The sequence below is a fragment of the Synchiropus splendidus genome, chromosome 16, assembly GCF_027744825.2.
Source record: "Synchiropus splendidus isolate RoL2022-P1 chromosome 16, RoL_Sspl_1.0, whole genome shotgun sequence".
Lineage (NCBI taxonomy): Eukaryota > Metazoa > Chordata > Actinopteri > Syngnathiformes > Callionymidae > Synchiropus > Synchiropus splendidus.
The window spans coordinates 13,329,002-13,344,142 of record NC_071349.1 but is presented as its reverse complement, the minus strand read 5'-3'; the positions used below and the strand labels follow the sequence as shown (position 1 = coordinate 13,344,142).

General features: G+C 42.2%; 1 protein-coding gene across 3 annotated transcripts in view; it reads right to left on the bottom strand.

The window, feature by feature from the left end:
• babam2 (BRISC and BRCA1 A complex member 2) overlaps window positions 1-15,141 on the bottom strand; it is a 59,263-nt gene that overhangs the window by 9,701 nt on the left and 34,421 nt on the right. For all 3 annotated transcript variants that reach the window (XM_053844830.1, XM_053844831.1, XM_053844829.1), the window contains exons 7-8: window positions 10,295-10,404; window positions 274-373 (exon numbers count right to left, since the gene is read on the bottom strand). In XM_053844830.1, coding sequence (XP_053700805.1) covers window positions 274-373; window positions 10,295-10,404 — 210 coding nt within the window. The remainder of the gene's footprint in view (window positions 1-273; window positions 374-10,294; window positions 10,405-15,141) is intronic.

The following is a 15,141-nucleotide window of genomic DNA, read 5'->3' as shown; positions in this document are numbered from 1 at the left end:
ACATACAATGAACTGGTGGGCTGGATCTGGCCCTCTGGCCTTGAGTTTAACACATTAAAGCATGTATGTTGCAGGAAGAATGGGCCTTCAAGATTTGAGTTCTGGACAAGAATGTAACAGCAAAAAAATCGAAAGGTCCAAAGACAGAATTTTTTGTGCTTGAAGTGTGAGGCTTTAAAGACGAAGAACAATATTAAAACAATTAAGAAGCGGAAAAACTGTCAATGTAAGAAGTGTTGACTGCTTAGTGTAATGAGGAGAAAAGTGCTTTACCTTGTTGGTGAGTAACTGGCAGACTTGTGGTACATAATCAATCAGACATCCGCCACTAGGGAAGGCTGGGATATGAAGCGCAGAGGAGCCTCCCAGTGCACTATGAGGGCAAACAAAACACTGCATTAGACATTTAAAGCAAATCAGATTCACACGTCTCTGTGACTATAGCCACCACAAAATATGTCGCTGGCAATGAGGCATGAAATCTGTTTGCTCTATCAACACAATTAGCAGCTATTGAGCTTAATAAGAATAAATCACGTCAGTTTGCAGCCTGCTGTTAAAGCTGCGGAATAAGAAGCAGAGGTGAGTCAGGCCTGTGGCTTTCCCCGTTTTCGTCTTCACTCAGTCATTTGTTTGACGTCCGTTGATTCTGTATCGCAGCACAGCTCCATTAGTGATTAGTGCACGCTTGTTGAATCGGGAAATCTGCTGCTGTATCTCCCAAATGACTAACCAACCGAGCTAGTAACTCCTAGATTCCTCCTCGTACAAGGGACACAAGAGAAGCAACTACAAATGAAATGGGGTCAGAAGGCCGAGGCGCAGTTTACTGGCTCTTATTACTTATGTTACGATGTTCTCAACCTTCATGAGAGAAGCCAAGTATATTCAAAATCTTTTTCAGTTCATGCTGCTAACACCATCATGTGCTCACTGTAGGATGCACAATGGGACAGAAGACGTTAAAAAAGTCGAAGGGCTTCGCCCTGTGTCTTGATCCATTAAGTTAAAAGAACCCCTGCACTTCTTACATTCTTCCTCACCATTCCTCAGGCACATCTTATCATATCTCTCCAACATTCCACTCATCAATCTAGTGGATCTACTGACCTAGGTCATCAACCCATATTCAAGCCCATGAGTCATCTTTCTGTCTGCTGTGCCTCAGACCGGACAGTGAAGATGGAAGTCAATGAATTTGACCTGAACTTATGAAACTTCATCCACCACATACACCCACTTACCAGATAGGGTACAATAAAGAAATAAAAATTAAATATCAAACAATAGATTTCACCATCAGTTGAATTGCGTCCCACGGCCAGTTATGAAAAATGCTCCTACATGCTTCATTTGTGATACTTGTGTCAAACATATATATATTTTTCAGATTATTAATTACCGGAAATTCATGAAAAAGTATCCAAACTTATAGTGAATGAAACAGCTTTTTGGGACTGACCCAAATGTTACTGATAGAGACTAGTAGCTGAGTGATATTAAATAGCATGAACCTTGACAAAAAAAACTCCACAGAACATAAATATTGAGGTGTAAACGCAAAGGAAGAGAGTACATCAGATGTGAGGTAGCCAGCGTGCTGTGTATTTCTAATGATCTTAATGTGCTCCTATCTTATTCTACATGTTGTAAATTGTAAGTTAAACATTGTTAACAAACAGCCCAAATTTAAAGATCAGCACAGAGAAGTTGCAATCCAGATGTGCCAAATGTTGCACAAGAGTTCGGGAAGAAGACGCAGCTCCACCTTTCTGTCCTAAAACCGCACTTCTTCATGAGAAATATGTGTCAACAGAGGTCATGAAGAGTTCAGCAATGTCCGGAATCAGTGTGTTGCAGCATATTTGCTGGGTGTGAGCCATTTATTCAGAATATCCTGAGTGCTGCTTTTGGTAAGAAAACAAGGGGTTCCTTCACAGTGGATCAGCTGAGCGTTCAAGGTAAAAACACATTACTCTAATTTCATCTCCTCACAGCTCTGTATCGGTTTAAGATAAATATTAAGTACTTCACATATAAGGCTATCAGATACAGATATGACCAACATAAAAAAATTAAAAAAGAACAGACAGAGCTTTGCAAGCATAACTAGCATTAGCCCGACTGCCTGGTTGTGTCTCACAGCATTTACAAGAAAAGCCTTTGATTAAATGAAAATCTAAGCAATGCCCATTTATCCACCCACAGATCTAAGAATAACTCATTCAGATGGAAATACGGACAGAGGCAGAAATAGACTGTGGTCGTCACTCGTGTGTCACAGGCAAGTGTGTGAACAAATGTGCCACATCCTAAAACACAATGGGTTACCTTAACGGTTACTTTGCTCGCCCACGCGTTTTGTAGTTAAAGACTGCATGCAATGGCTTTTCAGGAAGCCACCAAAAGCGTTGCTATGTCTGCAAAAAAAAAAAAAAAAAGGCTTGAAAATCACGGTTTATGTGGAAGTATTCAAGTGTGGCACAACAACCTTGATATTTGACACCTTCCACTGGTAATATGAGATGATGTTTTGCTGTCACTTGTGACGATGCAAATGCGGCTGGTCTTGGTGACCATCGGTACTTTCCGTCTGCCACAAATGATCTCAGAAGGTGGAGGGCGGTCCAACACAGTGTTTATTTTGAACCTTCCAGTGGTCCTCCAATTCTAACTTTAATAATCAGCACGCTGGTTCCTCAGACGTTACCTCATTTGATGTTGAGATAGATATATATGTAGAGGATATTAACTGACGGATATGAACCTTAATATTTACAGCGCTATTCAAACATATCAAAAAATAACTTGTTTAAGAAAGAGAATGTTCACACTTCACCATCCATTTTTGAAACAAAAGTACATTCTAAGTTAATCTTTCAAGTCATTTAAAATGATGTTCATTATTCAACTTTGATAATGTATTGTATGTAGGCAAAGATCTGCTCAACACCTGATCAACACCTGTCACATGATCCAAATGCAGTCAAACGACAAAATCTATGTACTGTACAGCCGTTACAGCGCAATTCATACATGACAAAGAGCTGCTAATGTTTGAGGCAAACCTCAAGCAACACATGAAGTTCTCAGCGATACAACTAATCACTACTAACAATTATTACATTTATTGAAATTATTACTATCCAGTTTGTCAGATTGATCTGACAGTCGATGGCTGCTTTCTAAATAATCAATTATACACTGTAAAAAACCCACATCTCTATCAAGAAACATCTACAACTTGAACCTGCAAATGTGTCCAAAAAGCTGCCATAATTGTGTTTAACTTCCACAATACAAAGTCTGTGCTTGCGTCTCCACTGGTGACAGGGCTCTCAACACTACCCACACACACTGGAGTCATCGCGCAGACATGCTGCCGAACACAACCCCTCTGAGCTATGCAACCTACTGTATGACATATTTACAGTAGCACTGCAGCATTCACATGTAAATAAACACACAGACTAACGCCGAACGGTGACAGCCTTGCCTGTGACTTCATCAACCACAGAGATGATCCTCAGTGACTCAGGTGGATGGTGACAAAGCTCAGTTTGTTTGTGTGCTTTTTGTCTGTCTCTGTGTAAGCTAGACAGCGAGGGAGGGATGACAGTGCAGAGAGGATTAATGCGTGATTGAAAAGAATGCAAAGGCAAGACACGGTTTAAAACGAATTTTCAAATATCAAGTTGCTCCTCTGAAGAAGCAATGCAATGCAACAAAGGCCTCAAAGGTCCACATATGAACCTGTTTGAACTAAAATTGGTCTTGTTTTGCCTCTGTGTCTGGACAAGGCACTGCTGGCCTTTGGCAACAGACATTACTAACCTTCATGTATGAGGTGAACCTCCTGGAATAGCATGAAAAAAAAACCTTCCGTCCCTCATTTGCCGGGATAAAACCATATTAATAAAGGCCTCTGGCCACAATTATAGTAGGCCCTCTCTAGGAAAGGCTGAGTGCATGAATCAAACAGAGCTCATGTCTAAATGAACCCACCTCCATGTCACACATATTAACAGTTTGATTTACCTGAATAACAATATGACAGTTCACTGCATCAGACATTTTGTTTATGCATGCTGTCAAAGCAACACAACTTGGATCAGAGTTGCTCGCAGAGCATCTGAACATAGCAAGTACCAGACAAACCCAGATCTGGATGGCAACATCAAATCTAAACACAGTCCTGGGAAGAAAGCTTAACTCAGGCGCTAGGCATTCACATACCTTGCTTCAGTCCCTCATCAACAGATCAGGGTTCTTCCCATTGCTATAGCGTGAGGGTGTAAGGGAGTTTTCCATTGTTTTCGAACATGCAGCAAGGTGTGACTTTTAGAGTCAGTCCTTCTGTACTGTGAGCCTTGAAGGACTGCGCCTTTTAAAGTAGTTTCAAGGAGGACTGTTAATAATAATAATAATAATAATAATAATAATAGGACTGGATAAGCGGTAGAAGAAGGTGAAGGTGTTATGGACATAGAACACTCAGACCATTACCCTTGCGGAGACACCCACTATGTTGTGGAAAAATCCTGGGGAGAATCCACCACGTTCTAGTTAGCCATTCTTCTTCTGTACTCGAGTTTGTCCTGGCCAAGACTAAGGAGCATGAGACCCCACGCAAGATTCTCAACCCATGAACGCATGTATTTGAGGAACCAATGCCATCAAAAGCAGGAAATCGACTGACTACCCAATGAGAACTGCAACCTAGGAACTTGAATAATTAAAAAAGTCTAGTTCATCATTTTTCCATTTCAACAGCAACTGACATTCTCTGTAAAATGAAATGGTGGCTTCAAGCAGAACTTCACGGTTAACTTCGTCAGGAGCCTAGTCGGAGGAAGAGGTGACAAAAGTGTTTCTCTTAATGCACTCGTCTCTCAGGTCAGACAGTCTGACTGATATTATTTGATCAGAGCGGAGTGACAGGATGTTTGCAAAACCTTGAAAAATAACTGATCAAGATGCAGAGACATCCACACGCTCTAAAACACCTCTACAGACCCTGGAGAAGGGTCACACACACGCACAACACCCACACACACACACACACACAACCGAGCATGCATCTGCGTACACACACACCCAAAGGCAAATGCAGATACACAAACATTAGTGCACTGCAGCCTAAAACTGTCTCTCTGCGTTGAGTTTTCTGGGCTCCTAAATCTGGTTTGGGGGCAGAGACGGTGCCCACTCGATTCTTTTATGCAATGCAGCAGGTTTTCTGGGGGAAGCGGAGATGTATCCAACTCATCTCATGGGCTCAGAACAATCAGGTAAACGAGAAGTGAAAATGAATAGAGCCATGGTTATAAAACAGCTGAACACAAAGCCACAACAGATTTGTTGGTTATTATGCCGCTGAATGCGAAACAACATGGAAGCGTGAACACAGACGGTGACGCCGACGTCACCAATGAAAAGTTGTAACACAATGATGGTAATGGATTGTGGCGATTATCCTTTAAATCATGAACTAATGGATGCGTAAACCCTCTTGTCCTTATTGATTCATCACAGATCTTGTGGAAATATCACCGAATATCAAAAAAGATTTTAAAAATAAGCAGGAAGACCACAGTCGACATTTGGCAAAACACCAGATATCTATCAAATAAAAAGGAACATTTTTAATGCCTTATATAACAAACACATCTTAAGCAGCCTACGGATTCACGTTGTTTGTACTTTTCATAATCAATAAGTTCTCCAGAAAAAGAATGCCAGGGTCCATCCAAAGAACAAGCGGAGCATCAGTCTGCATACGTTGAACATTATTGATAAAGAATGTAGGTGTGCGTCAGGGGTATTTTTACGTCTTTTTTTCTCTCCCTCGCCGCTCTTTAAGGCAGCAAACATTAGTGTTATGGTCCGTTTGAAGACAGAGGAAGAGAGAGCAAGAAAGCGCGGGAGTAGAAATAGAGGTACAACACTGTAGCTCAGGGGGTTTATGAGTTTTTGTTCCGAGCTCTTAGATCCGAGCTGCCGCTGAAGGAGAGTGCAAGTGAGATATCAAACAACTCAGGAGTGGTAGGAAAGATGAGCAGGAAAGAGAGAGAGAGTGGAAAGCTCCGGTGTTAAGTGTGTGTGTTGTTCCACATCCTCTCTGCTTCAGTCGAGCGAGGGACGACCTTGCTGGGTAGAGCACCGCGCTTCCCTCTCTTTCAAGTCCCACTCACTCGCTCATTTCCCTTTGAGGATCAGCCAGAGGGATCAAGCAAAGGAGAGGGAGTGATAGAGATGGAGAGAGAAGAGACAGGCTGCAGACACGTGAAAAACAGCAGGGAACAGGTTGGAGACAAGAGTTTAAGACTTGAAAAATGAATTTTAAAAATGCAGACATGGCAGAGGGAATGGAACAGAGCAGAAGGTGGACATGAATGAACACATTAAAACATCTGAATCACTGCAACGCCGTTTCGGAATCACAGGTAATGACCGTCCGCCAGATTCGGAATATTTGCACACTCACCTGATCCCATTAAGGTGTTCAGATTAAGACGAGAACCAGAACTGCTTGATAGTTTGTTGACTTCAATGACAATACAAGAGTTAAGTCCTCATTCAAGTTGACAGAACACTCAAAAGTCAATAGTACAGATAAACCATTATCTCTGCCATAGCCATAGATCACAGAGGACAGTGACACCAAGTACATGATCTTTTATTCAGCCACTTGTAATGTATTATTTCAAATCACACTATCAATGTATTTCAAGCTGCTCACACACCAAGCTGCACTGTTTATTTCCCCTGTGATGTTCAACTTCTCAGAGATGCTGGAGAAACGTGGCAGCATGCTCGAGACAAATGAGCTTTCCTCTTCAGTTGAGCCGACGCAGAGATAATGGGCAGCTTCAAAAGACTAACAAGGGTCAGCAAGGAAACATGGAAGAACTTGCTCTGCATAAACACGTACGGTCAAAAATAGCTTCACATGCGGAATTAAGGAGCAATCCATGACAGTACAAATCCGTTCATGCGCAATTCTTCTTCACACATGCGATCATTTATCTTCAAACAACAGAGAAGAAGACATACATCTTCGCCCTGGGTCATGTATTATCACACTCCCACGCAGCTGACAAAAAGGTGTACGAAAACATGGAGCGCAGCCGAACCATTCAGGGTCTTGATATGCATATGTGCAAATGTCTCGAGACAAAAAAAGCAGGAAGGTTGATGAAAGAGATCTATTCTTTTTAAGACCGGTTTGTTTTATTGCCTTTTGTTTTCAAAACCCCTGCTGGTACAGAGCCATGAGGGGAAAAAATCCCCCCCCCCACTTTCTGGTCTCCTCTCTACAGCCTTCAGCCTCCTTCTGTCTGCTCTACTCATGCATCTCGAAGAGGACAAGACCCTCTAACACCACCAAAGAAGCATCAGTCTGGTGTGGAGCTACTGGAAGGTCACTCTCTGGCTACTAGACACACACACAGCTACAACACAGAACAAGCAGACATATGCAACAATCAAAGACATTTGCATATGAGCCTCAAGTATTCTGTTGTTCCAATAACAGCACTTGATAACAGCCTCTTGAACCGAGTGGCCTTTCTGCACAACACAGAGTTGTTAATTGTCAAAAGCTGAAAGAGAGGTGTAGCTCTTAGATGTCCTCAGGTAAAATGCGGTTATCTCTCGTCAGGTTGGAAGGAAAACTATTTCAGCGGTAGCCAAAGAGGTGTTGATAAAAAAAAAATGAAATGAATCACAAATTAAGTTCTCTCAAGGGTAGAAGGAATCAAAAATAAAATAGTTCCTCAGGTGTACCAACAGCTTAACAACCGCCAACTTGAAGTTTCCACGATATTGTGAAAATCATTGCTGCCAACTTGAAGTTTCCACGATATTGTGAAAATCATTGTTGACTTGTTGGAAGTACTTGACATGTGTACTGGCTCAAATTTAAAGGTCTACATATTTTGGATATCACTCTACTGTGAAAATGACAGGTCAACCTACAGCATAAGTATTGAGGCCAATGAGCCACATCTGGCCATGAAAAAGCATCTATCTTTCAGAAAACGTACAATATATGCACACATTTTTCACAGTCCGACACTGGAGTGAACAGCTGCCTCAATTAAAATCTTCAAATTTTATGCAGGGTGGCCATCTGTCTTCAACAATGAACATTCCTGCAAAATATTACAAGCAAAATACTTGTGTGTGCCTTCGAAATGAAACAACTTGTTGTCTCTGGATGATCAGACAGATGCTGATACCATAAAAACCTACAGATGAAGTAAAAATGAATGATCATTTCCTAAAAGTCTTTTGCAAACTGAATTAATCTTCACAGGTAGGTAGGAGGTAGGTTTGACACGCAGGCGTGTCAAAGTTCCCTGGCCAAGAGATACGAGTCTCTCATTAACCGTTTGCTGTTATACTACATCAGTGCCACTGGTTTTCATGAAAGTCTTTGATATCCTTCGAATAAAGCAGGTGCCGGTGTTATCGCTCGACAGTTGGCATAGAAGACAGTGTAGAAGCTGAGGGTCCGACTCAGCCTAGGTCGCTCACAAGATCTTGTTGGCTATTAGACGAAGCATAAGGCACTTAAAATATCAAGTTATAATACATTGCTCACACCCCTAATCTGAGTCAGAGAAAAAGCAAGCATCATGCGATCATTCTATTCTCTATTTTTCCACCCATACAACTAGCCATATTTCATATTCCTCCATATTGTTGAAATCCATGTGCAAGAGACAATTGTAGCATCTCCTTACTAAGCATGTATCTGAACACAGTGCAGGCAGGGATTGTGAAAGGAAGTGTGATATAAATGATCAGAGACGGAGGAGAACACAAGTGATATGCACGACACAACAGAGGACTGCAGCAGATGAAGATGGAACAGAGAGAGACAAGGGGCTAAGAGAGAGAGACAGGCGAGGGAGAGTGGTGTTGGGGGAGGGCAGAGGTCTGTTAACCTGGTGCGACGGGGCGTGTGCTTGTAAATAAACATCAGCCTGTGATTATTCAGAGCACGAACGCTCAGACCGTGGGGCCCCCTGAGGTCAGAGTGGGTCCATACCTGGCTCTTAACATGTGCACACACAAGTTCTGTCACTGCGGAACACACATACATACGTTTGATAAACACAAGCCCACATCCACACAAACACAAGCGTCCAATGTGAACTGACAAGCACACTAAATTTACCGAGACAAAAAGAGGATTTAAGCATGTGCACACACACATTTAGAGACTCACACATTCCCACAGATTTGCAGGAGACACACACACACACACACACACACACACACACACACAACACTGTTAACACCACAGATGTCTGCAGTCATCCAGTCATTTGTAGCTCACACACTGTTTCATAGATTTGATTTCCCTTGATTTTACAAATTGTGTTTAGAGGAACTGACAAAGAAATGAAAACACATTCACTCTTGTTATTGGGTTACCAGTGAGCTCTTCAAAACAAAACCATATTTTAGCAATCCTTCTGCAGTCTCACGACTACAAGTGATGATTAGGTGTGACGGAAGCTCTGTCCACGAAAACACAACACAAAGATGCACCATTTCAACAGCAAATCAATCAAGGAACATCTCTATATGGTGACTGAAACCAGAGTCAGAAACCAGTGCAGTTTGTGAGAGCAGGAGGTTTATCACCTCACACACACTCTCCCACTAAAGTTAGGCTAGGTGATCTTGAATAGGCTGCAATTAGGATTCAAAGTCCAACCCCCTTTCATGAGACTCTCTCCTGAAGTCACACCTTCAGAGTGGCCAACTTTTTGTTCAGCACAGAGGGATGGGGCGAGGCAGGGGTGGGAGAGATGACACTTTGAGACATCAACGCTGAAACATTTAAAAGGAACTGGATAAAAGGAGTGGTTTAAACAGTGTCGCAGGTTCCACAGGTGACTGCATTTTTTGCAGCATATGTCTAACTGGTTGCAATGAGGGTGTTAAAGCGCTTAAGCTACTGCACTAGCAATTGTTTTGCTATTTATTATGATAACTATCATTTTTATTTGTTTTTGTCTCTTGAAATTTCGATATTATGACCATTCCACACCCATCAACTGAATGGAAGAGATGGAACAGTTTGGGTTGTGACCTTACTATGAGTATGACCTGTAAAACAGAAAAGAAAAATGCTCAAAAGAAAAAAGCTCCTACCCTCCCTTTAAATACACACATTTATTGGAACAGAACACAGTGGCCTTGAGGACTTCATCATTGACCATAGCAAAGTCCCAAATGCTATGACAACAGGTCCTTGAATTTTCAATGTACTCACTGCTCAATACTTGGCGAGAGGTAGAGCTTAGGGAAGACTTGAGTGGCCTCAGCGTCCTCGAAGCTCACAGAGAGGAGGGCAACATCTTCTCCGGGGTCCAGCGCTGTGTCCTGAGGAACAGATGAAACACTCAATTAAGTGAAAATACTTCCTGAACTGCTGCATGTGGCCACACAATGGCCAGGTCTGCCCTTATTGGACTACCCTATTGATTCCACAAGGGCCTACTTGTGTGCCAAGAGCAGGTCTCATCTGCAGACAGCTCTAGAGAAAAAGGCAACCCCTAAAACACTGAGAGAAGAACACGAAAGACACCAGAAGAAAACATCTGTTTTGTTTCATGCCACATTACTTTCAACAGCTGCAATGGGAGCCTGAGCTGATGACTGGAAGCACCAATCAAATCATGTGTGAGACGGATCAAAAGGCCACCCGGAGCTGCGCATCCGACCCTCGTCCGACTCTCTCAAGGTTCTAATTTCTCGTTCTGTGATGTGTTTCCTCGAGCATGGCCGCTGTCATTAGTACAATTCCACATCAAATATTCCCCTCTTTCTCTCGGCTCCGACACAGGCTCCGCAGTGTTAATCAAATGTCTTACAGATGGTTTGAACCCATCCATTTGTTATAATCGCTGCCCGCTGTGGGAATAGGAAAGCTAACCACCATACATGATGGACAGAGGCAGAGCGCAACCAGTTTTCAGTGAAGCTGCTTCCAACCTTCTCAGGCTTGTTACCCAATTAGACGCTCGGCTGTCTGTTGATCACTAAACCAAAACAGCCATTGGACAGAGGCAAGTTCAGTGAGTGGGCGGCGACAGCAATTCCCTCACCGAACACTGAATCCCTAAGTAGAGTAGAATTAATTGGATTGCATGTAATCTAATGAGTCTAACCGAACTTTCAATGTCAATTAATTCATTATAATGAAAAAAAACAAATCTGAATATATTGTATAAAAGCAGCATTAATTGATTGGACCATCGTCGGAGGCACGAACCTCAACATGGCAATTCATGAATAACAATAAAAATGTATTCGTATATTTGAGTTTAGACAATACAATGATGTCGGTGTAGCCGAAAACAACGGACAAAGACTTCAAAAGAAACAGAAGCACACTGTGAAAGACGCAGGGTGTGTGGCATCCAAAAGTGTCGCCTGATGGATTCAGTTCACATCAAGATAGTCTGCATCAGTAAACATGAACTGCATCAGTGGACAAGAACAGCAGCGCTCACGGCTTCTGCCACAGACGATATTGGACAGATGGGAACAGGCGTGGAGATCTGGGACTGCGGTAGGCACTGGGTTTTAGGAAAAGATTGTTTCGCTCCAGTTTGTCGCTGTCGAGTTCGGTTCACGTTTGGGAAAAGTGACTTGTGTATGGCACACGGGAAGATGACATGGGATCTTAGTACATGCCATGGAACAGTCACACAGTATTTATAGGGGGTCGCTACTATTTGTTGGGTCAACGAGGAGTAAGTTCACATCAAATAAAATTAGGCAAATACACAGCAATAGGGAGGAAGATTGGCCTTGCTTTTTTGTTTGTTTTTAATCACCATAAATTGAATTTGCCTGGAATAAAGGTGACATTTAATTGAAAAGATTAACACTACAGACAAACTGTGTTTACCACAATTATTTATGTTAGGCTAGAGTTATAATACATCATTTCTGAGTCACTTTAGGAAACTCATAAATATTTCTAACTTATGGAGTAGCAGAAAATGCATCTTTTCTCATAGGCAGCAGTGACCGCTGCGTTCATTGTGGTGAATCTTAATATAACTACTACACTACAACTATAACCATTGTGGATTAAAAACAATGGCCACTATCTCCAGTTTAGCAGCAAATCCAGAAGTTTTGCAGGCTAAATAGTAAGAAAGGCTCTGTGACTTGGGCCAGTAATGTGACTGAAATGGCCCCTTTAAGAGGACACAAGACGACTGGGGCGTCCTGCAGGGGCGGTGGTTGGATGTTAAAGCAGTATTTACAAGATGCCGTGGGACAAAGTGACTCAACTGTTCAAGGACTGGATTTAAGAAAGACGTTGCACGAGTGAATGTGGACATCAAGGTTAGAGGGTGCCTGCGAGTCAAACGCTTTCACGTGGCCACCAAGCCTTGTCTTCCACCCTCCTGAGTCTTTGAGACAAACGGCTGCCTGAACGCTCACGCACACACAGAGACGGACCCCGTTTCTTATGTCCGTCCTTATGTCTTCTGCTGCCCTGGCCTCTGGCGTCTCCTCTGTGTCACATGTGACAGGTTGGAGATGTGACAGCTGTCCTTATGCCAGGCCAAGTCTGGCCAAAGTCACAACACACACACGCACAGACGTCCACAAACGTGGCACAGGGGCTCGACTGCAGGCCTTGTGCAGAGTAGGTAAGGGCAAGCTGTCCGCCTTCTCCACCCAACTTTAAATGTCATGCCCAATGTAATGGGGCGGTTTGACTGACAGCAGGGTTGTTTTGTAAGGACGTGTCCAGCTTCTTGAGTAGTTGACCGTCCTTGTTCACGAACTGGACACTGACTGAAAAGTAAAATCATAAAAAATTATAAAAACCACTTCAGATATTACAAACAAATCCTTTATTTTTGCATCAAAAGGCAATAATTTCACCTTTTGTTCTGATGTTAATATCTATAATTTCTGAGGACCACCAACTTCTGTGAGCAAAAGTGCAGTTTAGTGTTGTCAAGACCAGAAAAAATCGAGACAAAGTGGAAGCTGAGACCAGGGCATACAGTGAACCAGTCCAGGACCAAGACTTTGTGGGCCTGAGAACAAATCGAGACCAAGCTGAACACAGCGTTGTAGTCCATGATTTATTTGGAAAAAAGGACCACTGCGTGTCAATATGATTAATATACAGTACTTATGCTTTTGCATACTTTAGTTTGGTCGTGGTCATGGCCAAGGGTAGTTATCAGTAGCAGGTCTGATCTCGGCTGAAATGACTGAATCGGGCAACAGATTTTGTTATTAAAAGCTTTACATTTGAATAAATACAAAGTAGTTGTGCACAACTTCAGTGCTGAACTACACATTATTTAAAAGTTTCTGAATGACAAGTAGAATATATCGGATCAGAATGACCGATCATCAAGGCAGCAGTCATGGTATGGGATGTGAAAGAGTATTGACCCACCGCTAGTCTCGGTGTCAGGCCCTCAAAAACTCGGTCTCTGTGCGCTCGGGTCTCTGTCTGGGGTTAACCAGTCCTGACTACAACACTAGATAAGTAAGTAAATCATGGGTAATCCTTCGGTGATTGTGTCCAGCATGTTAGTTCGAACATTATAAACACTTGCAACCTTCTTACAAGAGGATTCCATTTATAACTTCCACTCTGCCTCCCATTTAAAATGCTCAATATGGTTTATGCCTTGAGTATGGTTTCGCAAGTCTTCAATCTTCTTCTTCCCCAGTGGAACTGCGAGGCTCAGGCTTGGGCGAACAGAAATAGACAACACTTACTCCCTTCTAGGGACTCTGATGAACCTGTCTGCATGTTTTTGGGCATCGACGAAAGATGGGCAGATTAAACAGCTCTTAATCCTGCCAAATTACTCTTCAGAGTCAGGTCCATCCATCAGGTATAAAACATGTTCTGTAAAAACCACTCGGACACATGGCTTGGAGAAAATCTGGCAACTCATGGAAGTGTGAAAAAGCAAACTCTGTTCAAGTCCTGTAAATATGCCAATGCTTATCAGCCATACACAGGAAATCATAGTTCCTGGAGAAGAAATAAAAAGGAATTAGCATTTATATTAAAATAAAATGCTAATCAAACATGGAAAACATGAATAATGCATTTCCAAATGTTATACCTAAAGGCGACATGGTGATCAATGACTGCTGTTAAATTATCTACCGACAGAAGAGCGAGAAGTTCACCTTTGACCTGTGCTATAAAGATGGGAATACAATAAATCAATGTTATATTATAGCATGTAAGGAGAGCTAAAAGCAACAATAATAATGCAAGCACTTCTAAGCTAACATGTATGAATAGGATGCTTAGGAGGTATTTATTTTCATCTGTATACTGCCCAATCAAAACAGAAATGGTATCGTAGCTGACATGTGTCACAATATTCTCATAATAATGGCCAAAATATGGCATTGGCACTTCCTCAACAACCACATTTGAAATGTAATTCTTCAGTGTATAACTGAATTTAGTGAGAAGTCAACATCCATTTATGCCACTCACACAGGTTCATTCTATTTAAATAGACATGAACGTGAAAACTGTTAAGTGATAATAGGAATTCAACATCAAGAAAAGTTGACTTGTCTGACAGGCTAAGTTGTGCATTTGTGTCAGCTCTTTCATATGTTTGACAGGGACTTACGCCACAACAACCTCGGGGTAAGTAGCATGAGGTCAAGGTGGCAGCTGCCAAAATGTCTCATTGCGTGACATGAAATGTTCTGATTGAGAAAGAGAGCGAAGCATATTATTCCTAATGATGTGGTACTGCTGCTGCTTGTGGGGAGGGGATGAGTCGGGCTGTGGTGAACTCCAGGGGCCATGATGATCCTGCTTCTTCCACCTCAAAATACACAACATGTAATCACAAGTCACCGCAACCCAAATGGCACTTATGTCCATGAGGATCCAATGTCCTCGCCTTAAAAACGCCCCGTTGCGTGCCAATCTCTGTTTTCCTGTATTCTAACTTAGGCAAGTTAAGATTGGTAGATGATTAAGACTGCGTCATTACATATTTGTACCCGTGCCTGAGCTTAATATTGTCACGACGACAATAGGCACCAGATTAGGGAGGTAATTTACTCCACCTGGAAACAAAAAGGTAA